This window comes from Porites lutea, chromosome 2, assembly GCF_958299795.1.
Source record: "Porites lutea chromosome 2, jaPorLute2.1, whole genome shotgun sequence".
In the NCBI taxonomy this organism is placed as follows: Eukaryota; Metazoa; Cnidaria; class Anthozoa; order Scleractinia; family Poritidae; genus Porites; species Porites lutea.
In genome coordinates, this window is record NC_133202.1 from 27,511,608 (window position 1) to 27,535,910 (window position 24,303).

Sequence of the window (24,303 nt, forward strand, 5' to 3'; positions counted from 1 at the left end):
CGCTCGCCTGCGAGCAATCTCTTAGCTTAGGGAGCGGAAAACAGGTCTCAGCCTTTCTCCACCACCCCGCCCCTTACAGCTTGCTAAGTGCGGACTAGTCCCTCGAGTTCCACAGGGATAGTAGAGCGAGCGAAATAAAAAATCACCACAAGCGCGGAAGGCCGTACACGCTTCTTCTCGCGCGGGGTAGTTTTCATGCGGGCTCGAGTATTTCGCTCGATCAACTGTCCCTGAGGAAAATAACGGACTACTCGTAGGCACAGGTTTCAACACTCAAATCTACTAGCAATCTGTTAGCAAACGAAAAGCGGAAGCCGACCGCGCGCTCTTGAGCCCACGTATCTTAGAAATTGTTAGCAGCGGATTATATACAAAATGTAATCCCATAATAATCAACCACGTTGTTCGGCGTTCTTTGACTGTGGCTGGTAGAGAGTAGCTTTTCCTACTTTCTCCTTACGCGTGTACTGATTCTTTAGAGTCACAGCCTTTAAGTGATATTCTGTGAAGAAGACGTATCGCCTTGGGATACTAGGACGACTGACCAACTGAGGTAATTCCCTTTGATAGTTCTGCTTTCAGTATGCGCTTCCAGATGGAACGCGTGCTCTCCCGGAATCATATCGAAGAGCTAATCTTGTTCAAGTTGTCACATTCAATTTGATATTGACAGGGTTGTTCGATTTCTTTTGGGTGGCTTAAATGTTACTTGGTAGGTTTAGTCTGTTTGCTCTCACCCTGCTAAACAAAACTTGTCTTATCAAGCGCCCTATGAGTGTTTGGAGAAACTAAATAATTTAGCCACGCGATCAGCTTTATACATGCACAGTTTACATTAAATTCTTGAACTTTAGTTTGCCAGTAATCTGGGTGGTACATATATATGCAAAAAAAGGTGAACAAAGACTCAATATGTGAACGATTTGGGTCTTGTATCACAAAGCATCGTCTTTCTGAAAAACTGAAAAACGTCAAATTTCATTTGATTTCATCTTGGTCTCAGGGGGTACGTCAGTACTTTGATTGTTACATCCTAGTAGCAATGAGAGGTAGGATTCCTATCCGGCCCTATACCTCTATTATGCATTCAGCAATCTTATACTATTTCACACAAAAAGTTTATAGGAATAGAGTCCAAGACTATCAAGAAAATCTGAGGGTTTTCATAGAAACCATATGCTGAGCGCTTTGGATTTCTTTATTAACAGGTTCTGAGCAATAGCCTGGAAAGAGTCCATGGCTGTGTTCTAGCAGAGCCTGGTTCCCCCTGGCACCCAACTTTTGCCCTCAGGCGACTAGAAAATCTGAGATTTTTCATACAAATCATATGCTGGGCACCCTAGTTTTTACAGCACAGCCTTGGGAGTGAATACATGCATGCATAGTATAAAAATTTATGGGGCTGGGCAGAAATCTTATCCACATGGGCCAATTGTTCAAATTGTTTGTCACCACGTTTGATGTCTTGGGGGACAGATATTTTGTCTATAAATTTATATACTGTAAAATCACACGGCAAAGCCCCCCTGGTTTTAAGCTCCCCTGGATATAACCCCTTCCATTTGCTAACGAAGATATTATTCTGGATAAAAGTCACCCCCCTTCCCGTTTATAAGTCCCTTTAATGTATAAATGCGTTCCTTTTGTGTTTCTTTAGAAACATCAAAATTTTTAATCTAAAGTTATGGGCATAAAAAAGTGGCTGTGGAGTTTGGAACAATAATATATTGATACCAAAGAAAGAAAAAAATGTTCATGCTTACATAACAATGCTACAAGTTCTGTTCCACTGTTCATTTCCAACACAACTGTTTAACTCCAATTATTTGGAGTGACTCATGTGACTCTGTTCTTCTGTTCCACTGTTCATTTCCAACACAACTGTTTAACTCCAATGATTTGGAGTGACTCATGTGACTCATGATAAATGTATTATAAATGTAACTCTAAATGTAATGGTATGTCTGCTTTAATTCGTTTCTCAGATAATTATGTTTTATCTCGTCGTTCCAAAACATTTGCTTTATTCCGCTTATATGCCCCCCCCCCCCCCCCCCCCAGATATAAGCCCCCATGTTTATAAGCCCACTCAAAACTGCTTATGAAGTTATGTAAGCCCAGGGCTCTAACGTGGGATTTTACGGTATGGACAGAAAGGAAAGATGGATATTTATGCCAAGTTTGATGTTGGAGGAACTGGTGCCTACAGCTGTATTTCTTTAGAAGATTATTTTCATAGCATAAAAGTGTCTTGATTCTCTTTGTTCTCAATCATGATTACATGATCTTAGACTAGTTGTTTAACCCAACTCCCACTATTAATTTGTTTCTTAGTTCATCTTAGTATCTATCTTTGTTTTCTCCCTGGAGTTAAAAGGGAATATTGTTTCTTTTTCCTGTCCAGACCCTCCCTTATAACCAAAACCCAACTAAATTCATCTTTCCAAATTTCTCATATTCACCTGATGGATAATTTGTCTAGAAAAATGATCCATTTCTAGTACAAATTTGGCCAATTATTTTTTCCTTTTGATGCAAACTGAAAGGTGGTTAACTTTAATCCAGTGTGAAGCAAATTTTAAAACCAATTTTTTTCTTCTAGATGCATAATAACTGGAGATCATATGTCCATGACATGTTTCACAATTATTTGTCAGTCATGCAAACAAAAGGGAAAACATAATTACAAACACAAAAAATTTCTAAACATTAGCCTAGAGTTTGCTGAAACTGTCATTTGATTTACTGAACCGCCATTGTCTCCCTGATAAGGTTGGCTCTCCTTTAATGTAATCATTTATTTTAATGAGTTCCAACTGACAATGCTAAACATTTAACCCTATTGGCACCCTTGTAAATGTAGTAATCAAGGCTGTGCTCTAACGGCGCCCGGTCGCCTGAGGCGAGCACTCTTGCTTCTGGTGCAGTGTTCAGTTAAGCGGGCAGAAAAATTTAACATACTAGTGTTGGCTTGTTGAGTCGGAGTTTACTAAACCCTACAGAAAATGTTTTTACTAATGTTGTACGAAAGAAACGGGTGCGCGTCGATGTTCAAAGGTCGTTCTGCATGATTTCACATGTAACATAATCCATCACTTTGAACGTGATAAGCGGCACGGATTTCGATTTGTACCGCTTCTTAAAATAGTTTTAAAATTTTTTGTTTGAGATAGAATGGTTCATTAGGTACAGTTTTTAGGAGAAACTGTCAATACTTTTCTGACAGACGTAGAGCACGGATGGCGACGCGGAGTAATTTATTTTCATGTAAAACGGAAATTGCCGTATTGAGCAGTATGCGAATGTAATGTTTTTACGGTTTTTGGCTGCTGTGTCTGCTTGGCTAAAACATAACTTATGATTGTTTTCTTCCCTTTACACAAGATAGCGAAGTATAAAAAGAAAAGATATGATCGTTCTGATCGTTTTTATTGTTGTTTTAGAAACAGGGCAGTTCCACGTTGTCTTGGTATTTTACGTATCGATAACTAAATTCGCATGCAGGCATATATAGAAAAGAAGAAGCTGGTTTACGCTTCGACCGTATCCACAAAAAGCTCAATTATCCTAAAAGATTCACTGATAATATAGAAAAGGAAATTAAAGATGACTTATTTTTTATTGAAACAATAGGTTTGGGGCCGCGGAGGTTTCACTGTTTCACGAAATTTTTCACGGGAACTTGAGTTCGATCTGCCCCGTATAAAACTCCGTCACATTATATTTCATGCCGCATTGATTCACCTTTTGAAAATTTATTTTTTAGTTTAGTATTACTGATAAAAAGCACAGTTTTCCTTGACCCAAAGATCTTAATGAAGTTTACGTAAACCTGCTGAATTTTTTTACTTTTCCCTCTTTAAGACCTAAACAATTCGGCGGCATTGCTCACAATTCTGGTTTTAAATCTGAATGGCACGAAAACTTTGATGGGTTTCATAAGACAACATGCGGGTTTTGGTCGAATCCAAAAGCTAAAATTACCCAGTTTGGTGATCAGCAGGCCAGTAAGATTCGTGTGCGTAAAAAATACTTGGTCATCAGATGTACTCGGGCGACCAACTTGAGAGGCCTAGGCACCCGAGCTGGAATGCTTGGGAGCCCGAAGGGCTCCCCGAAAATTTTATTCGGGCGACCAACTTTGAGGTCTGGGCGCCTTAACTAAAATGCTTGGGAGCCCGAAGGGCTCCCTGAAATTTTCCTTAGAGCACAGCCTTGGTAATGTTGGACACGAGGTCTAGGGATTTAGCCACAGAGAATCACTTCAATATTGCTAATTGAACAACGTGTTCACAAACTATAACATAAATGGCTAAAAGTAACCCAACTTTTCCATCAGTTTTTACTTTGTTCTTGTACATACACCTTATTCGATGGTTTAGCATATAATACGTGCAGATAATTATTTTACGAGCAATGAGCAAAATGTCTGCTCGTATTATATGCTAAACCATCGAATAAGAGGTTTATTATTCCACTACAAAAAAAAAATTATCTGGCAATTGGCTTCTATTTTTTGGTAAGAGTATTTAGAGACATCCTGATTCTGTCTGTGAGAATGACGTTAACAATTAGCAAAATGTTCGCGTGTATAATATGCCAAACCATTGAATGAGAGGTTAATTATTTTAATGCAAAAGAAAAATGGTATTTTGGCTTCTATTTTCTAATGAAAGTATCCAAAAAATCCTGATTCTGTCAGCCACAGTTGCTCCTTTTGCATCCGCCGGTATTCGCCCTGTTATAAACTGGTTAAACCAGGACACTACGGTGTAATACGGCCTCGTATTTTGCTTGTCCTCTTGACCTTATATGGTAAAATGACATAATAGTGGAATAATAATATGAGTTACTTTCAATGCCATCAACTTTCCCTCCTTTCCTTTCATTCTTCTTCTTTCTTAACTGATCAACTAAAGGCACCTTCTCGGTTGTGTGTTTACATGGACCCCTTGTTTTTAACATGTGTAACCCAGTGATAAGCAGTTCAACTGAAGTAGCTCATACTTGGCAGACAAGAGTTGGGAATAGGCTTCTTCTCCATTAGTTACACTGTAACTAGACTATGTGTATTTACAGTAAAACACTAAAGTGACATGGGCAACATGGCTTGAAGTGTGCTGTTGCACATTGGCAAAGCCCCAGGCAAGTCATCTGTGTAAAAACATAGCTAAGACAAGGTAGCCTGCGTCGCAGATTTAATTTAAACGTGGTTAGTAACATCTGCAAAGCAGCACCAATATCCTTGTTCTGTGCCCTCAACGGACTCAATGAATTATCAGAAATGTGTTCTGAATTTCCCTTTAACCTGATTGGCAAATTGACAATGGCTGTTTTAACTGGCCAATCATAGTGCATACTTAAATCCTGGTACACAGGTGAGGGCCCAGAACAAGGATTTCAGTGCTGTTTTGCAAACGGACTTAACCAGAAGTTAATTTTTGTCTGTGGTGCAGGCTAATGCAAGGATGCAATCCGTAAGTTTTTCTTCAAGCCCTCTCTCCAGATGACAGTAAAAATATGTAGATTTTACATACAAACAGGATTAGTGGTTTACATTTCAGAGTATAAAGAAAACATACCTGTCAAATGTTTTATTTTACACAATTGATACAACCTTGATAACCATTGATAAAGGTAAGAAAGTTGTACAGTGTAGATCGGAAGAGGGGTTGTCTTAATTTGAGTACAACTAAATATTACCAAAGAAACGAACAAGTAATATCCTGTAGGAGCAAAACTCATTTACGATACATGAGGGAAATAACCTTTAGGTGACACTTTTGAATCCACTTGCTCATTCATTCATCTGATCAGACATCTCCCGTGTTCATCATTTATTCTCACCTTGTTTTCATACTTTTTCCTATTGTCAGAGTCTTTCTCTTTTCTGCTTGGTAGAAAAACAAGTTGTAAAACTAATCAAAACAAGCAAATAACTTTGTCACACCAAACTTTATTGGACCTTTTCAGTGAAAACTAATTTATTTTACCTTGAATACTCTTTTTTAAGCTGAACTTCAGCTGTCTTTTTGAGTCGTCTCCCCCCAAGGGAGCTAATGATGTCTAATAATCCCACTTCCTGAAAGCCAACTAGTCAGTTGTGTGTTTCTATTTGCATTTCATTAATATTTTGAAATGGCTATATGAAGGCAGTTACATGTATGTATTCTTGTTGGGGTGTTAAACAAAACAGCCTAGTCCTCCAAAACCAGTCAACACCACTTGTAACTTCAATGTTGTCTTGAAAATGGTTATATTAATTTTATGGGTTAGTATTCATATGGCTTCTGAAGAAGAGAATAAGGGATATTTTAATGCATGGTTTAGGAAGTACAGACATGTTATCATTTTTGGCTGCCAATGTAGCTACGTTGTATTTTGCCTCTGTTTGTATGGGGCTGTCATGTACAGATTTGAAATTTTTGAGATAAGATGTTTGTAGATTAAATGTATTCACATTGTTCTTTTTGTTTGCAATACATTGAAACTGATGTACCACTAAATTTAAATTAGAAAAAAAAAACACTTTTGTGTGGACAATAGGCTCTTCCCTTGGAGTCAATTCTTCCTGCATGCTGCATGTTTTGAAAAAGACATAATGGACAATTTTATATTTTTAGTATGCAGTATTTTTTGGACCTTTGTTTCATTTAGGCACGCTCTGTTTAGTCTGCTATTCATCGTAAGGCAAATACTACGATCAATGATTTTTAAGAAAGTACATGTTAACTGGAAAGTATCACAGTAAGGAGTTCAAAAGTGTGACCTCCTTTAATTAACTCACATTCTTTCATGCAGGCATTAACCAATCAGAAGTCGAGGACAGTTTCAAGCTGGCTTCTGATTGGATTAAATCTGTACAAAAGAATGTGAATAAATCAAAAGCGGTCACACTTTTGGGCTCCTTGCCGTAATGCATGTGTGAATTAAAGGCCAAGCCTTTATTTTTGTGAAGAATTTATTGTTTAAAGACTATTGCCGTTAAAAAGGCATGATTGATGGCTTATACATTGTACAATGTACGGCAGAGGAATTCATGATGATGTGTAAAATTACTTATCCTTTACCTGTTCAAAGATTTTGCACAAAATTGCAAACACTCCTCTTAGCAGATACGTTGTACAATTTCAACTGTTGTTTCTTTGAGGGACTTGAATTGCAGGGCAATGTCCCTGTACCCCACACTGCAGTCCTTTGTGGCCCCCTAGCCCAGCCTTGACCTAAATTGGCTCCCCCAGGGTGACCTTGACATCTGTTTCTAGGACTCTCATAGATTTTAAACAGAAGTATTATTCAAGATCTCAATACATCTGAAGCTTTTATTAGTGTAATATAGAAAAGCAAAACAAAATGAATTGATTTTAGACCTGCCAGTCAATTTTATTGAGTTGCTGAAAACCTGTTGGGATCAGAACTTGCTGTCATTTGTTTTCTGGAAATAAACAAGGTTGTGCTACAGTGTACAAATAGTAAACTCTTTTCCATTGAAGCACCTCTTTTTGTTTGCCTACCAGGTGTCAAAGGCCTTTTTATAGTTTACTAACTTTTATTGGACTCAATAGGCATTAATGTAGTGTTTGGAATTGAGCAAACAGAGAGGGGAACCTTTTTCGCCCTTGTTGGTGACTGATTTTTTTTGTTTCTAGTATCAGCAGCATGAGCTCTGATAATGATAGACGTGACGCAAGATTGCGTGATAGTCGTAAGGAATCCCCCGACAGATGGGGCAAGGGAGGCAGGCATGATAGTGATGCGGCTACAGAAACCAACAGAAATGATCCCCAATCTATTCGCTGTCGAGTTTTTATTGGCAATCTTCCATCCGAGATGAGCAGCAAGGAACTCAAAGAAACTTTTTCTCAATATGGCCCTGTGGTAGGCGTATCAGTTCATAATAACTTTGGATTTGTCCAGTTTGAAGATGACAAATCAGCTGATTCATCTGTTGCAAAGGAACATGGCAAAGTTTATTACGGCAAGCGAGTAGGTGAGTGAGCACCTCAAGAACTCCTTTGGCATCCTCAGAATCTACAAGACTTTTTCTTTTTCATCTCAACAGTCGCAAGCACAGCTGGAACCAAGTTTTTATGCAGGAGGGAGTACGGATTTTTCTTGGACAATCCCTGTTTTGCCTTTTTGACCTTTTATCTCTTTGTACTGTATTTTTTTTTTTTTGGTTATTTGCCTCCAGTGCAGTTAGGAGAAATATTTTTGTTCAAAATGGACTCTGCTTTTATTAATCAAGATGTTTAAGTTCCATTTTGTCTACTGACGTAATGTTATAATCATAGTTCTTGTATTTGTGGAAGAGTGCCCTTTGTTACAGTTTAGGAAAGGAAATATATTCCAAATATACACCAGGGCCTTTACAGAAGTTGAAGGCTGTGGTTGCTTCCAATATGTGAATAATTTATCTTCATGATTAGCTCCAGGGTGTTTCAGTTTGAGAGGGAAACTGATGCATAGTTTTATCATCAGCATTTCTTACATAACACACTCTTTTAAATTGTCTTTGGAAGTGCACCAAATTCAGACTGAATTAGAACAGAGAAGTTGTTCCTTTTTATAAGGTGTTTGTCTGGCAGTGGGAATTAGTCAAGTTTTGAACTTTAGAGTTTGTTCTTTGAAAAGTGCAGTCAAGGTTATAGTGCAATGTTCTTCCAACACATTGCAGTTAAAATCATACATCCTGTTCACACACTTGTGACTTGGTACATATGGTGTCACTTGCTTTCAGCTTCGTTGAATTGATTCACGCATGGTTTTCTTTTGGCTTGTCCATTCCTTTTATCACTTCTCACTTCTCTTAAACTTGTCATTTGGTTTTCCTTGATCTACTGTATCGGAGGCAAATTGCTAGGTTGTGGTGATTGCCACAGCTAACAACCAAAGGCAGAATGGCCTAGATATCTCAATTCTCTTTTTAATCTTTAAAACAGTTGTATAACATTTATAACTTTCTTTGACTGAAGGTTGTGTTTACAGGGATGTCGGTAAGGAAAAGCTAAGCAGGCCTTTTTATTAGTCAAGCCAGGGTTGTCAGAAAGGTTTGAAGTAGATGGCTGAGTTGTCAAAGTAAGCAGCCCAGTCCAGAGATATTTTTTAAAAAAAAGACCATCCATAAAGAAATGCCAAGCAGAGTAGCTGGCGATTTTCGCTGGCAGCTGGCTACTTTTGACAACCCTGGCAAGCTGGATTTATTAGTCAACGACAACTTCCAAACGTTTCCTCATGTCTTTGTTTTGAGCTGGTGGTAAGCTCTTTTTCAGCCTGTGAAATCAGCTGCCAGCCAGCCCTTGGAGACATTCCCGTGTTTATTTGCCGGTCTGCCACCTAAATCTAAATCAGCTCTTAGTTGCTCCAGCCAGCTCATCTCTACAAATTGTACAACATTCTAATTCTTGATGTTAACAATATTATGTCTTTTTTGTTGTAGATGTCAATTTAGCTGGAGATCGAAGAAAACCAAACAAGATGGATGACAGACCAAGAGATAGAGACAGCAGGCCACCATTTCCCTTCAGAAGAGAACGTGAATTTGACCGCGATGGTAGACCATTTAGAAGATCTCCTCCCCGTGAAAGGCCCAGGTTTGAGGACTATGACCGTTTCCCCTCACGTTTTGAGCCTCCGTTTGAACGTCGTGGCAGGTCCCCTTCTCCACCTCCACCTCGTAGAATGGATGACCGACCAGGTTATGGTCGGCACGATGATTACTACATGAGAGACCGTTACAGGGATGAACCTCCCCACCACAGAGAACCATACCCACGACAATCCTATGACCACAGGGGTGATGCGTTTGACCGGGATCGACGTGATCCATATGACTCCCCAAGGGGACCATATCCTGATAGACGAGATGATCGTTATGAACGCTATGACTCGTATGGGCGTGATTATCCACGGCCTGACGATTATCCAGGTGCGGCTAAGAGACCCAGAATGGATTACAATGACCGTCCAGAGGACTCATACAGCAGTAGTAAAACCATTGAAGCACCAACAGACTGTGTCATAGTAGTGATGAATAAACAGCAAAGGTGAGTATTAATGATTATTAATAAATTACATTTATGTGTACAGATAGAGTACATGTACACTAGTTTTGAAGCTCCTCCTTTGAACAGGTAAGCCCTTGTTTCCATCCCTCAAACTGCCTTTTCCTTCTCACTTACACTTGTATTAAATTTCTCCTGAAGTTTCTGGATTTGACCTTGTTTTGATACAACCCTTCCTGCTTTATGTCACTCCATGTTATTCTTATGCTAACTGGTTTTTTTAACAGTGATTTTCTTAAGAAAAGGAAAGAGGTTTGTATCAAAACAAGGTCAACCTCAGCCTCACGTGCTCTCAGAGACTAGGGTACTAAGCTCATAACTGTGGAATGGTCTATTGCAAGCTGCAAAATTTGTGTAGTGGAAGGAAAGAAATTCCTTTAAAATTTACAAGATGATTTTTATGCGTTTTTATGTCACTACATTGTAGTAACGTTACAATAAGCCTCAAAAATTTAATGGCTGGTCATTTTAAACAGAGCTTTATTTTGATGTTTAACAAAACAACATTACATTGTGTAAGTCTTTTTGAGTTTTGCCAACCGGAACCCCCCACATCCTTGCATCATTGTTTGGTGTTAACGTAATCATGAAGCTAAGGCTTATTGATCATTACAATCCAAACTAGCGCATAAACAAACACCTTACACACAATACTGGAGACTCACAAAATATCATAGTGGCTTAAATTAGTCTACATTGTTTTAAATCACCAGTCCTTAACGTTTAGAGTCTGTAAGCAGAAACTTTTTCCTAGTAAATCAACTCTATCTTTTGCACACAATTTTGCTGTTGTTGGTAGTATTTTTGTTACCTTCAACTTTCGCAGGTGTGCAAAATCAACATGAGAGCTTATTAGCAGCTGTAGTAACTCTCATGGTCACAGCTGTCAGTCATCTCTCTAACATTAATGTCACAGACATTTTTACATTAATTTACATGTTGTGTAGAACAGTATACAGAAAAATGTAGATGTAGTTAGTTTACCCACATTATTTGGAGGAATTTAGTGTTGGTTTTTGAGAAGAGGGAAAACCATAGTACCCTGAGAAAAAAGGGGGTCTTGATCAGGCTTATCAATTGCTTAAGGCTACGGCTGTATTCAGTGGTATAAAAATAATAAGTAGACCTTGCAATAAATGCATTTGTACATTGCACATCTTTATTTTTGTCTTTTTATTCAGATTGTACAGTTGTATGTAGTTCTGAATAAGAAGTTGTTGTTGACCTGTAATGACTGATGTTTTGACAAACTTTTCAGAAGTCAACTTTGGAGTCAAAGTGAGTTGTATAATACCATGTTCACTTACTCGCTCGACTCTAAAGATGACCACCACACATGTTTTCTAGATGTCATTTCACTGTCAACGACAGTCCTAGTTAGGACTTACGTTTATACATGTGTGCACACCTTGATCAATAATATTTATTAAATTGTTGAACCTACTTGTGAGTGAGATAGCTTCTGTGTTCAAACCATTAACACTACACTATGTTTATTCAGAGGTTATGCAGAAATGGTAGAGAGAAGATTAAAGGCCTTGGGATTGGTAGTGGAGCTGCATTTTCATGGAACCCAACCAATTACAGAACTTCTGGATGACGTAGCTCGTCGTGGTGTGCTGTATGCCATTGTTATAACCAGTCAGCATGAGATTCATCGCTCAGTGACGGTCAACATTCTACATGGAAATCCACAAGGTAAAGATCAAAATCTCCTTGCAAGGATAAAGAAACACACCGGTAAGGGGTTCATGGGCTGAGGAGAAAACTCTAGCGTAACCCTTTAAGCCCCAGTATCCACATACAAATTCTCCACACAGCTCTTTAACATACATATCCTTAAAGAATAACTGGAGAGAATTTTGATAAAAGGATCAAAGCATTTCACCTTAGGTCATTATTTTATTTAGTCTCATAATCTTCTCCCTTGATTGTGTTTTGAAATTGTTGGGAGAAAATTGATGTTTGTCTCTCTTGGCACAAAAAGGTTAACCGTAAAATAAATGAAATGATATTAAGGAAAGAAGATGAAAGTGTGAGAGCATCCACTGCATCATTTATTAAGTGACTGTATAATGTTAATTAGACATATCACAGAAGTGATTCATGCTACAGTGTACCTTAAACATACAAGTTTGGGGTGTGGTATTATAACCACTCTGTACGCTCAGCCTAAGGATGTTCCATTAATTTAAGTCTTCAGATGTATACATGTATTACACTGCTGTGTACACGCGGGTGCGTGGATGTCATGCAGTCCAACAAAGGCCTGGCTTACTTTACATGTATCTTAGAATGAAATCTAAAATAGAATGACGTATCATAATATTAATTTAAATTGTAAAATGTATGATACATGTACAGCCTTCTGGGCTTAACTTTTGATCAAGTTTTTTTATGATGTGTCTAAATTTTTAATAGTGCTATCCTATCCCATCACACTCTTGTGATATATGAACTGCCATTTATGTGGCTCTCTTTCCTAAGGCAAACACTGATTGCATGAACCTTTGTTTTTTAACCAGACAGCGGCCAAAAATTATTGACTAGGAGGGTTCTGCCATTTATACATGTACACAGTAACCCATAAACAATGTTCCATTCTCAATGTAACCATGACAACTGCTGGACTCCTGTCATTTATTTTTTTCTGTGAATTTAACTGAAATCTGCTACAGTAAAATGCATGTACTTCAGCCTTCTACTTAGCCTTCTAGGAGCCCAACTTAAACAAACTGCAGAAATTTATTTTCTCATCATGATTACTAGTAAGAAAATTATAACGTCACCTGTATGCTTCGTTAGTGTTACTCGTGGCTACCTGTCTATACTATGTATGTACACGAGTGTGTGCTAACAGTGTCAACTCAGTTTTAAATTTGTTTATTGTAATCTATGTTGTTTCTGTACTTTGTGCATATGTACAGTGCTGTACAGTCCATTATTTTTGGGTGAACAAAACCATGCAAAATGCAGTGGTGCAGAGCAAAGCAGTAAAGAAAGTGATTATAACAATACTATTATTAGCATTTGTTAATAAAGAAACTTTGTCATAGCTAACAACTTTCCTTTAACAGCTAAATTTTAAAGCTTTTTATCATTGAGCAAACTTCTTTATACCTGCTTGAGCAAGCCCTTCCACCTGTGAAGCTGCCACCTGACTTAAATTTGCTCTTACATGTATGAATTTTGAAGTTTTTACCAAGGCCATTTTTATTCTTCATACTATTCATTTTTTCACCCATTCCGGGGAGGATTTGCTCTGTTGGATTACTCCCCTCCCAGATGTCAAAAGACCTCAAACCACCCTCCCCCCCCCCAAGCTGATAAGTACAAATAATCCCCAACCCCAAATTATGACATGGAAATAACATAGGATATTATTTGAAAGTCTTACATACCATCAACGCTTTTATAAGTAATAACAAAATTATCTTGAATCACTCAGTGATGAAATAATAATCTGAAAAATGCGCCAGAAACCATGCTATGAATAGAAAAATCGAAAGAAGAAATGAGACTCCCAAATAATCCGGTAGAGTTGGCATATTTGTATTTGTATATGCCAGAAACTGTGCTGTGAATAAAAATATTCGCATTTTGAAGAAAAATTGGACTTCTGGGTAATCCAGGAGCATTGGCATATTCTATTGGTTTTGTTTTTGTGATTTAACATTATTTCTACTGTTGTTATTGTTTATTTATTATGTTTACGTTTTTTTTACAGTGAAAACGAAATCATTCAGTATTACACTTCCAGTCCTTTTGGAAGTATAAAACCGAAGATTTACCTGAGAAACATTCATCTTATCAGTTTATTATTGTGCGCTGAATATATGAATATTTAGTGATTGCAAAATACTCACACAACTTGTCCACTACGACGTCTTTGACCTATGACAATAACAAACCTGCTTCAAAGTCACTATAAAGAACAACGACACTACCTACATACAATGCTTATACAGTACAAAAACAGTTAGGCATTTTTCGTAGTGTAAATCGTATAAGATTAGTTAAGAACGATTTGTCATCTTAAGTACTGATTTATTACTACCATTTATGTATTGAGAATCACAACCAGGGAACAGTTGTGGTGTAAAAGTTTGTAAAGTGTTGTTTTGTTTGTTTATACTAGTGCACCTATACTATACCACTTACACTGTTGGTTAGTTTATGTAATGTACAGTTCCCTCTCTAGGTTTTTATAATAATTACATGTATGTGATAATTTATTTAAACAAAACAACGCTCCCATTTTATAAACCTTAGGGACAATTTTTATCAAACCCAGATTTTGGCACATTTCTGTAGTGCTTGAGTCAGTGGTGCACCAACTATCAGTTACAATCCAAAATTAATGAAAAAGTTATCTGATATCCCTAGAAGTATTGTTTGTGTTTAACAAAACGCTGAATAGTACAGTGCAGGCCAAAACTAAGCAAACAACGCATATGCAAAGTAGACACACGTATGGGTCAGCTCGGACGTACAGCTGTAAGTACTCCTCAGCATCTGCGTCAGCTCATAGACGTCAGTCAGGAAAAGGCTTTTTTATTGTTATTCCCTATGACAACTTTGCTTGCTTGTTCTAAGGATATGAGAGACTAAAACTGTGATTAATTGTGATACTAAAATTTGGCCGACATTGCTCAGCATCCCACTGTTATATGTAATTGTAATTCTAGGTTCATACACCTGAAGGATCCCAGCCGTTTTCTTAAGAACTTAAGACCAGAGCCAGCATATTAACAGCAGTAAAATCAGCGTAAAGTAAAACAAAACTTGCATACATGTACAAGAGAATCAATAGTTCACTTCCTGCTGATTTTTTATGTTGGTCACTATGTCATTTACTGCCTCAAAATAATATCATTCTCAGTCGAGTTCTGACATGCATCATTACTATGGTTAGTGTACATATACAGTTGTGACTTAAATTCACCATGGGCAAAAAAAAACCTTGACACTCGCCCCTACACACACAAAAAAATAAGAGCAAGTAAATAATAAAATGATGATAATTATTAATAAATTACGGTAATTGATCCAAAAACAAAATTGTCATACCTAAACCTCAACTGCCCAAACAGTAAAAGCTATTACAGCAAACAAATGTCTAAATGAAAAGTAAATACAGTATCTGTATATATCTGTATATTTAAGTCGATAATTAATTTTTGATAACACATTTTGGACATGACATTGATCAACTTTTCGCACTTGTTAAGATGTTTATTCCTGAGAATAATTTAGAGTTCATTGTTGCAAACACAGGGCTCGAAATTGCGACTGATATGGTCCCGAATTCATATTACCAACATTTTCTCCTTGGCGACTGAAAATTCTGGTTTAGTCACCACTTTGGCGACCAGATTTCTCTATTATTTAGATTTAAAGTAAAAGAGTAAAGGTAAAAGTAACATTTCATCTTATCTTGCTTTGCTTTCGTCATTAAAAAATGTGCCAAATCGCACGTCGAAGCCAGTTTACTTCCAAATTTATACCGACCTGTGTCTGTGGTATACGTATTTTCAAACAATTAAATCTGATAGATTGTGCCATACTATGAGCTGCATCATTTACATTGTACAAACTGGCAACTAACAATTTGCATCTGGCGACTTTTCTTCTCCAGTTGGTGGCCAAAAGGCGACCTGAGGATTTTTTAAATTTCGATCCCTGATTAATATGCCTGGTTCAGGCAATGAACCCCCTGAATGGAGGATATACCCTTCTGACATTTTTGTGATTAATATTATTGTAACACTTTTCCAAGAAACAAAGATTTGATTAATTAAAAGAATATCAAATGTACCGAAAATTATATCCCCTTCTTGTAAATCCTCAACAAAGATATTATAATCTCACGACCAGGAAAAGGAAAAGTGGATGTCGGATTCAACCTCAGCTTGGCAGAAAGCACATGAAAGTGATTCAACCATGCCAAAACGAAAAAGTTTCTCATTCGTAAATACAGTATGGATCAACATTTTGAACTGAAATTGCTTCAGTTTAGATTGTGATGTTGTTTGATACCAACTGACCTTTTTTCCCAGTTAATGGTTAAATGAGGGTACTTTTGCAGATACAGTGTAGTGTACATATACATCTGTGAATCAAGATTTACTGTCTCTCCTTTGAACAAATCTTTTCCAAAAATTGACAGTGTAAGTGAGTTCTTCAGGGAAGCTCAAGAAAGCAGCCTTTACATCCTCTTTTCTTACACTCTGTTTTGACTTTGAGTAATTGAACCCCAAAGATGTGTTGTTAAATCAAGTTTAGTTTATTTATTTCCATGAACATTTAGTCTCAGCAAACATTATTTTGACCAAAAATATTAGCTGGCAGCATTGCCTATTTGGGAAAGATTCCTAATTATCTGAAACACTGTTTCTCTTTCATGTAAATATTATTTATTTTTGTAAGTCAGTTAATTCTAATATACTCAATTTGCCCAGGGTTAACATGTGATTAAAGTTAAGCCTGATTCACCCCTTTAACATAATGTTAACAACAAAATGACGTAAACGTACAGAAACGAAAAGAAATTTTATTAGTTTATTAGTTTCCTATGGAGGGGAACCGTTTGATGAGTCATGGAGTTCATCTTGCAGAATCAGTTGAACTGCAATGAATGCACTTGGCCGACATTTTGGGTTGTAATATACTGTTTTCACAAGTTGATTTCTGTCAGTAAACAAATAAGTGTGAATTTAAGATAAGAAAATGAATTCTTTACTTCTTGAAAAGGTTGGCACTTATGTAATTCCTTACAAATCAGTGGTCCTGAAGAAAACTAGAGAGTGTAAAAATTATTCATGAAATCTGAAATTCTAATAATGAAAGGACGTGGCAGTAATATTAAAAGCTATTTGCCAATTTAGAGTATAAAAAGACTGTTAAGATATAACAGGTACTACCGGTTCTTACAAAGACAACACTAGTGGACTCATATATAATATACCTTCCCTTTTTTTTGGCAAGAAAGGTTCCAGTTCATAGGTAATGTAATTAAATATAGATGTGTGCTTTTGTTGGTTTTTGTTTTGTTATTGTGGTATTGCGTTATTCTTGGAATTTCTTTTTACCGTTTTTTTCCTGCCCCCTTTCCACTTATTATTATGATTATTATTGTTATTGTCATTATTATTATTATTATTGTTGTTGTTGCTTAATTGTAGTTGTTTTACTATTTTTATAGTAAACGTTATTGCTTTTACTGTTACATCCCTCTCTATTTCATTTTAATTCTTAGCCTAGTTGATCCTTGAAGTACCAGGTCCAAACATGGACTTTGGTTACCAAAGAGTTCACTTAATTGATAGAACCCCTCTGAGAGTTCTTATTGTTGTTGGTACTTTTTTTTATACTAGGCTGCATGGGCATTCTTCCGCACTGGGGTTGGGTGTGTTTTTTTTTGGCTGAGCAAAAAATCTCCATTATAATAATGTTTTTCTCTAATATCCACATTTGTATTGTATTATCTTCCTATTTCAACTGCTCAAGTTAACGGGTGTGGTTTACGCAATGTAGATCTTATTTTGTTGATGCACTGAATACATGTACTTTACAGTGTTTATTGCCTCCTGGGAAGATTGAAATGAACTGTCAATACCACGGTTCAAGTACACAAATTCTGCATTCGAGTACACCAAAACTGCACAATGACAAGTCATTTTCTAGATTTTTCTCCGGCATTTGCCCCCCAAATTGTCCCAAAATTGCGGGTGTTGCATAAAACTTTTTTTTACGGGAAAAATAGCACGTAAATTTGCGGGACCTAAGTAGGTCCCGTATCCTTGCTACTGAGAGGTGAAAAAAAAGTTTCTTTCTTTACATACATAATTTCATTGTAATCCGCTGTGTTAATCTCTGATGTATACAACCTCTCATGTAGCCGTCGTTAAGAAAAAAGAAGAAGAACAAACATTTCCAGTAGATATTGAAGTAAAATAACGACTGCATGCAAACCTTATTTCAATGAGACGCTTAAAAGTGTTCGAAACCACTAGACACATTCTTCACTCGCTCATCGTTAGCTTAAAAAAAATAGAGGGAGTCGTTAATAAAGTATTATAACAAAGTTACGTGTGAGCACGCAAGTTACCTCGTAAAACTGAGACTGCGTTCCATGCAACACCCGTTATTGTACCCATAGCAGATTCGTAAGTGACCTACTTAAGTGAGCACTAAAGTGCAGGTCTTAATGCAGCCGGGCCGAGGCCCAAACCAAATCCGCCACAACTTTATCATTTTTATCGTAGCAAGTCCACGTTTTTTCGCAGACATCAATTTCCGTCATCATTGTTATGTTCACATTGACTTTTTTTATCGTTGTTGTAATATGGTTATATGTCTCAATGTCGCAGAAAAAAAAAATTGGGAGGGGCAAAAAACCCAAAATTTTCTTCCCTTTCTTTTGTTGTTTAAGTGATTGCTTGAGACAGTACAATCCTGGCATTTCTTCCTTCCAGTATATTCTGTCTTTGTTATTATTCTGATTCTTTTCATTGACAGCTTCTGGGCACGGAAAGACAGGAGGTTCTGTTGGCAAAACTATTGGGACATTATTACCTTTCAGGATTTGTCCTTTTTACTCAATTTTTATCTGAATCCAGCTTTTAGTCCAATAGCTTTTTTTTTCATAAACGTTCCCCCTGTTCTTCTTGCCGGTATATATTTTCTTCAAAAAGTATGCAATCTTCCTTGGATTGTATGCAGACTTTAGGTTTTGTCAGGGTGAAAAAGGAAGTGGGTAAGGGAATCAGAGAGAGAGAACTGTTTCAAAGTAATTGTCAAAAGTGCAGTTCTTGTTTTAAAAAAAATATTTGAAACTCTAAAAATTAACTTTTTAGCACGCAAAGGCGTTGTTTTCTTAATTGGTTGACCACTATGATAGTAACAGCAGGAAAGTTCCAACTGAAAATTAGGATAAAAACCAAAGCATGAACAAAAAGAAAACAGACCTTTCGTAATTGGCACAGAAACCGTCATTTTGATACTCCAGCTGTGTAATTGATCAACTTGTAAATTTGCTGGCAGTAGATGTGATCGATGACCACGTTCACAGGAATGCCATAGCTTGTCAACCTTTTGCTATGTTGTTTCTTGTTTCACCTTCCAACCCATTTTATCTCCATACAGAGCATAGAAACATGCCTCTAGATGATGCTATGAGACTCGTGGGACAAAATTTCGATCAATACATGCAAGACCTTCGTGAACGAGCGAAATCTAGCAGCACCCAAGAAAGTAGCAACACCAAGACAACGGCCCCCCAGGATACCGCGAAGTCGGACATCACGTCACTCCTTAGTAAGGCAGCCAGTGGTGAAGACCTTTCGGCAGATCAGCTAACAAAGCTGATTGACAATTTGTCCAAACGACAAGAACAAATTTTGGGAGACTCCGCAGCAGCCAATGGCAAGGGAGGTAATGACGCAACATATTCTTTTCCTGCACTCAACACAGTTCTTCGTGAAAGATAATCTTTTTATTTCGGTTACTTCTTATTTGTTTGTCCTCGCAACTGTTCAAGGTTAAGAATGCAGTCTGTTCAAGTACAAGTGGATGTGACAACATTAGCGAGTCACTGCGGGCGGTTAACGTTTGTTTTATTATACTGTGCGCGTGACTGGTCCTTAGCCAAAACTACTTACTTTTTATGAAAAAAAAGTACGTCATTGCTAAAACATTTTCCACCATATACACTACTACAATTGAAACCGTCTATGATGCACATGACCTTAATAATGTTCTAGCGTTACAAAAGGCGTGCAAAACTACTTCCTCAAAAAGGAGTCTCTGGGTTGTTTCCATTAAATCCTGGTTGAATCCTTTTATGGTCAGTGGTACTGTAAGTTCGTTGAATTGATTGTAACGGGACATTTTCCAGTTCTTAATGCAAAGGGGGTGTCACAACAATACAAAAGAAATATCTATTACATACCAATACCAGTTCTACCTACTCTTTTACAAACAACTGGTTTAAATTATCTACTTTTATTTTCAAATTGCACGTTTTGAATCATTCCACAAGCGAGTAGTTAAACAATAATACTTCTCTCTCCCTCCACTAAAAGTAAAAAGAAATGCTCCTCGTGTGAAAAGAAAAAGAAATGCGTTGATAAACGTGTATGGACTTAATTTTCTCCAATAATGGCAACCACCCGGCTTTTTTGCGGTCAGGTCTTTTCACGGTTACTTTGGACGTTACAAACTAGGTTCTTTTGTTATTGTTCTGTTGGAACTTCGCAAATGTTTGTGCTCTTATTTAAATCTACTGATAATTACTTGTACTTGAAGACAAGTTCTCTTTTTGCTATCGTCGGTTTCTATTCACAAGCAAACGAAGTGGGTTTTTTGCATTGGATCAAAAAGTTGAAGTTAAAAATATCACAAATTAAGGCCATTAGGCATGACGGAAATTGTCATCCATTGGCTGTTTTTGCTTTTTTCGTTCATTTTGCTCAATTAATAGTTACTCATTGTTCATCTTGGTCCATTTGCACCTACTTTCTCGCCAGGCGTTACAGTTAGTCAATCCAGTCAGCCAGCCGTGGATCCTCAGTCCATTGCCAAACAACAAGCTGACCTACAAGCGAAGATATTAAGCATTTTGAATCCCGGTGGTGGTGCTAAAACCGGCAGTATGCAGAACTCTGGTAGCCTGGCATCTCAGCAAACAATTTTACCAACTCAGAAACAAGGTGCTGTCACTGCACCTGCTTCCCAAGGTGCAGCAAAACCAGCATCATTGAGCACCACAGTGAAGCCAATATTTCCACTGTATCCAACGCAACAGAAACCAGCTGCTCCTGCGGCTAGCACTGCAGGGTCAGCAGTCAAAGCTCCTGGGGGCACCGCAGCAGCAAAGCCTTTGTATTCCACTCCATCGAACCAAGCATATAAGACGGCGTCACCGTACAGAGCCACTGCTCCTGCAAGCTCCTACAATGCAATTGCAACTGTGGCAGGAAACCAAGCTGGATCGTATCAGGTCAGCAAGCCAGTGTCCCAAAACACGTATACATCGGTGTCGAACCAAGCTACTGCTGCTTCTGCTTCAAGTGCTGTGTATGGTGTGAAGACATCTGCTGCCCCGGCATCCCAATCCAATTGGTTACAGAGGATTAGTCAGCAATCATCAGGCACTTCTGCAGCAATCCCTGTGGTTTCTAAAGTCAGCCCTGGTGGAAAGGCGATTACAACAGCTGTGGGGTCAAGACCTGCTGTTAACTCGGCACCACGTGCAGGTGCGCCAACTGCAGTCGGTGGTGTAAGACCAGTTCCCACCGCAGGTGGCCAGATGAGAACTCCTTCTCCTGGTTTGCTTGGGCCGCCTCCTGTAGGAACACCGAGGTTTAGAACATCTGGAATTGTAAGGACCTCAACATCTTCAGGGACGCCGGGCGTGCGGATGGTTGCTCCAAGAGGCCCTTCGCCAGTTGGTCGGGGCGTGGTCAGGACGTCTTCCCCGGCTGGTTTACAAGGTCAGACTGTTGCTTCTCGAGGAGGAGCAATCTCAGTTCGAGGTGGAGTTGCCGGTGCAGGTGGAACCTCTGCCACAGGTCGTGGAAGTTTTGCCACTCAAGCCACCACCCCAAGAGGTGGCTCTGCGCAGAGAGGTGCTGTTATTGTTCGTGGCACTCCTACTCCTCGGGGTGCTACCCGTGGTGTCCCAGCTACTCGTGGTGCCCCGTCTACTCGTGGTGTGCCTCTGGCTCGTGGTGTGCCTGTGGCTCGTGGTGCTCCTGCCACTCGTGGGGCTCCAGCACCTCGTGGTGCCCCTGTCTCATCCAGTGGCGCTCGTGGTACTCCTGTTACTCGTGGTACACCTTATTTGCGCGGTGCCCCTACTGGTCGTGGTACTCTGGCGACTCGTGGCTCTCCCATAGGTACAATAACCTCCAATCGTGGTGCTCCTCGAGGCAGGCCAATGATGCGAGGCGGACCTCCATATCGTGGTGGGGGGCGCGGCGGATATTGATAAACATAATAGGGATGCTGAACGTTTTTTAAAGCGTGCTTCAGGAACAGTGATTGTTGTATTGTTAGAATATTTTTTTTGCCTTCATTTTCCGTGTATTCTGCCTCTGGGGCCTTAAAATACCAAATTTCAAGGAGTTTTTACACATCGTGTAGTTTTAAGATACTTACCAAAACGTTTATCGTGGCTGTTATTAGAAACTTGCTCAACGACAGTTTCATGTTAATTTTAGTTCGTAATTTTTATCGTCTTGTTTGTTTTTATCAAACGGACTGTCCTTTAGTCTAATTTTCGAAATGCATTTGTAATATCTTCTTCAAGTGAGAAAGTCTTTCGCCGAAGAAATGTAATAGTGTTGTTAATCGGGTTTTATGTCGCTCGCAGTAATACCATAATTAAATTTAGACAATGGCAATGCGGATGATGTTTGCATAATTCTTTTAGTTTCCTTAAACCACAACCTGAAAATTAGCGCAATGAATGCGTGTGTAATGCCACAGTTTGTACGTCAGAGTCGCTGCTATTAACTTGAATCCTTATGGATTAAAAAAGATTGTTAAGTCACGACAAGTGTTAAAGGTTAAATTGCACAAAACTGTTTTTCTCACAGAGGGCAGCACAAATGTGCACCTGATTGTATTGTATAAGCGATATCAAACAATATTGCTGTGTCTGACCGAGAAAAATCCATGCAAATGTCCAAGTTGGATAGGCCCTCTACTCCTACACCCACGGAATGTCCAGGCTTTGTAGGCATGAACGTGGTTTATGAGTTATAGAATAGACCATTTAACAAAGAGTTAAAGGCCTCTGCTAACGACAAAGGTCAAGGGGCAGCCTTCGATTAAATCTACCTGAGGCAGTGACGGGATTATAATGGATATTGGTTGTTAAAGTACTTTGCTTATTGGCGACAAAGTGATAACAAAAGTAGGGAAACAGCCAAACTAAGAAAGTGTTGTGTTGGAGATGTCTCTAACTCGGGGTCGATTCCTTTTCGATTGCGCGAAAAGCATAAATTATGCTGCGGCGGCATCTCGCAAAAGTGGGACGGTTCTAAATGCAAGAGTGCGAGATTAAGAAAAATCCGGAAGGAATATATTAATAACGACATAAGTTACTACTTAAAAGTGTAAGCTCGTGTGTTTGCAACACAGGTAGCTCACCAAAGGTTTTGAGGGCTGCGAAATCAAAAGTTCTTCGTAAATTTAGAACAGTATTTGTCGCTTCGTCGCCTTCCGGTTTTTTTTAGCTTCCTTGAAGTCAGAGGATGAAAATACCCTTTTGTTAACAAGTTGTGAAAACAAATTGTACCTCATTGACGTGGTTGATCGTTGGCGGTTTGGTTGAGTGTCGATGTATTTAGCAAAAAGTTCTACTAATGAAAGACACTATTTTTGTCTCCCACTGAACCGAGTATTTTTTTTTTATGTGGTCATCCGAGCCATGCGAAGGTCTAGCCGTTTGTAGAGCCAAGACAATACCGTCATTTATTCGTTATTTTAAGACCCTGAGTATTGGTCCTGCCTCGGGGATCGAACCCTCGTCCTCCCGCATTGCAGTCAAGCGCTCTACAGATTTAGCCAGTGCATTCCGTTGAACTTGCAATATTTCTTAATTTAAAATTTTGGGTGTTTACAATTTTTATTGCTTAATAGTCTGCACTCGCAGAATCTCCATTATTATTATTATTTTTTCTATCGTAAGTAGTCATTCCTTGGCTATTTATTTTGTTTTGGGGTTATTGTCTTTGATTGATCAGGAAAGGGTTAATACCGCTTTAGGTACTCGACTAAAACAGTTTACCGAAACTCCTAAAAGCTCATTTACAGGCGTTACTTACCAGTGAACTATATACGAATTGATGGAGGGAAGGTAGTGGAGATTACGGGAAAGAGTGACTAATACGTTAGAATGATATCGGGCACGTTTATTACAAGTTGCCGAAGAGCCAGGTCAAGACTGTTGTCGGTCGCTTCCCTGGTGGACAAATTCATGGCAAACATTATACACATAGCATTTAACAAACGATCCTTTCAACACTTACTGACAACAGCAATTTTCTTTAAAAAATCATATTATTCGAAGAGGAAAGACTTCTGCTCCTGCAAATATTAAATTGTAATAAATTTCCGTCAGTAGGGTGCCTAAAGTGCATTCAACTCCACAGGCGGCCCTGAAATGTTATATCAATTTCATAACACCTGGAAGAGCCATCCAAAATGTTTGCACAGTTACTTACGTGCG

General features: G+C 38.4%; 1 protein-coding gene across 3 annotated transcripts; it reads left to right on the plus strand.

Annotated features, from left to right (window-relative positions):
- The first annotated feature begins 404 nt into the window (after window positions 1–404).
- Window positions 405–22,475, plus strand: LOC140928180 (uncharacterized). Of its 3 annotated transcripts, none has more exons than XM_073377890.1 (6): window positions 405–553; window positions 7,650–7,990; window positions 9,440–10,046; window positions 11,566–11,804; window positions 19,212–19,499; window positions 20,594–22,475. In XM_073377890.1, the coding sequence occupies exons 2-6, from the start codon at window positions 7,660–7,662 to the stop codon at window positions 22,054–22,056; spliced, it is 2,928 nt and encodes a 975-aa protein (XP_073233991.1). In that variant the 5' UTR covers window positions 405–553; window positions 7,650–7,659; the 3' UTR covers window positions 22,057–22,475. The 3 variants fall into 3 exon arrangements, with proteins under 3 accessions (XP_073233991.1, XP_073233992.1, XP_073233993.1); XM_073377891.1 differs by having other exon boundaries at window positions 11,566–11,762; XM_073377892.1 differs by lacking the exon at window positions 7,650–7,990.
- Window positions 22,476–24,303: the final 1,828 nt, after the last annotated feature.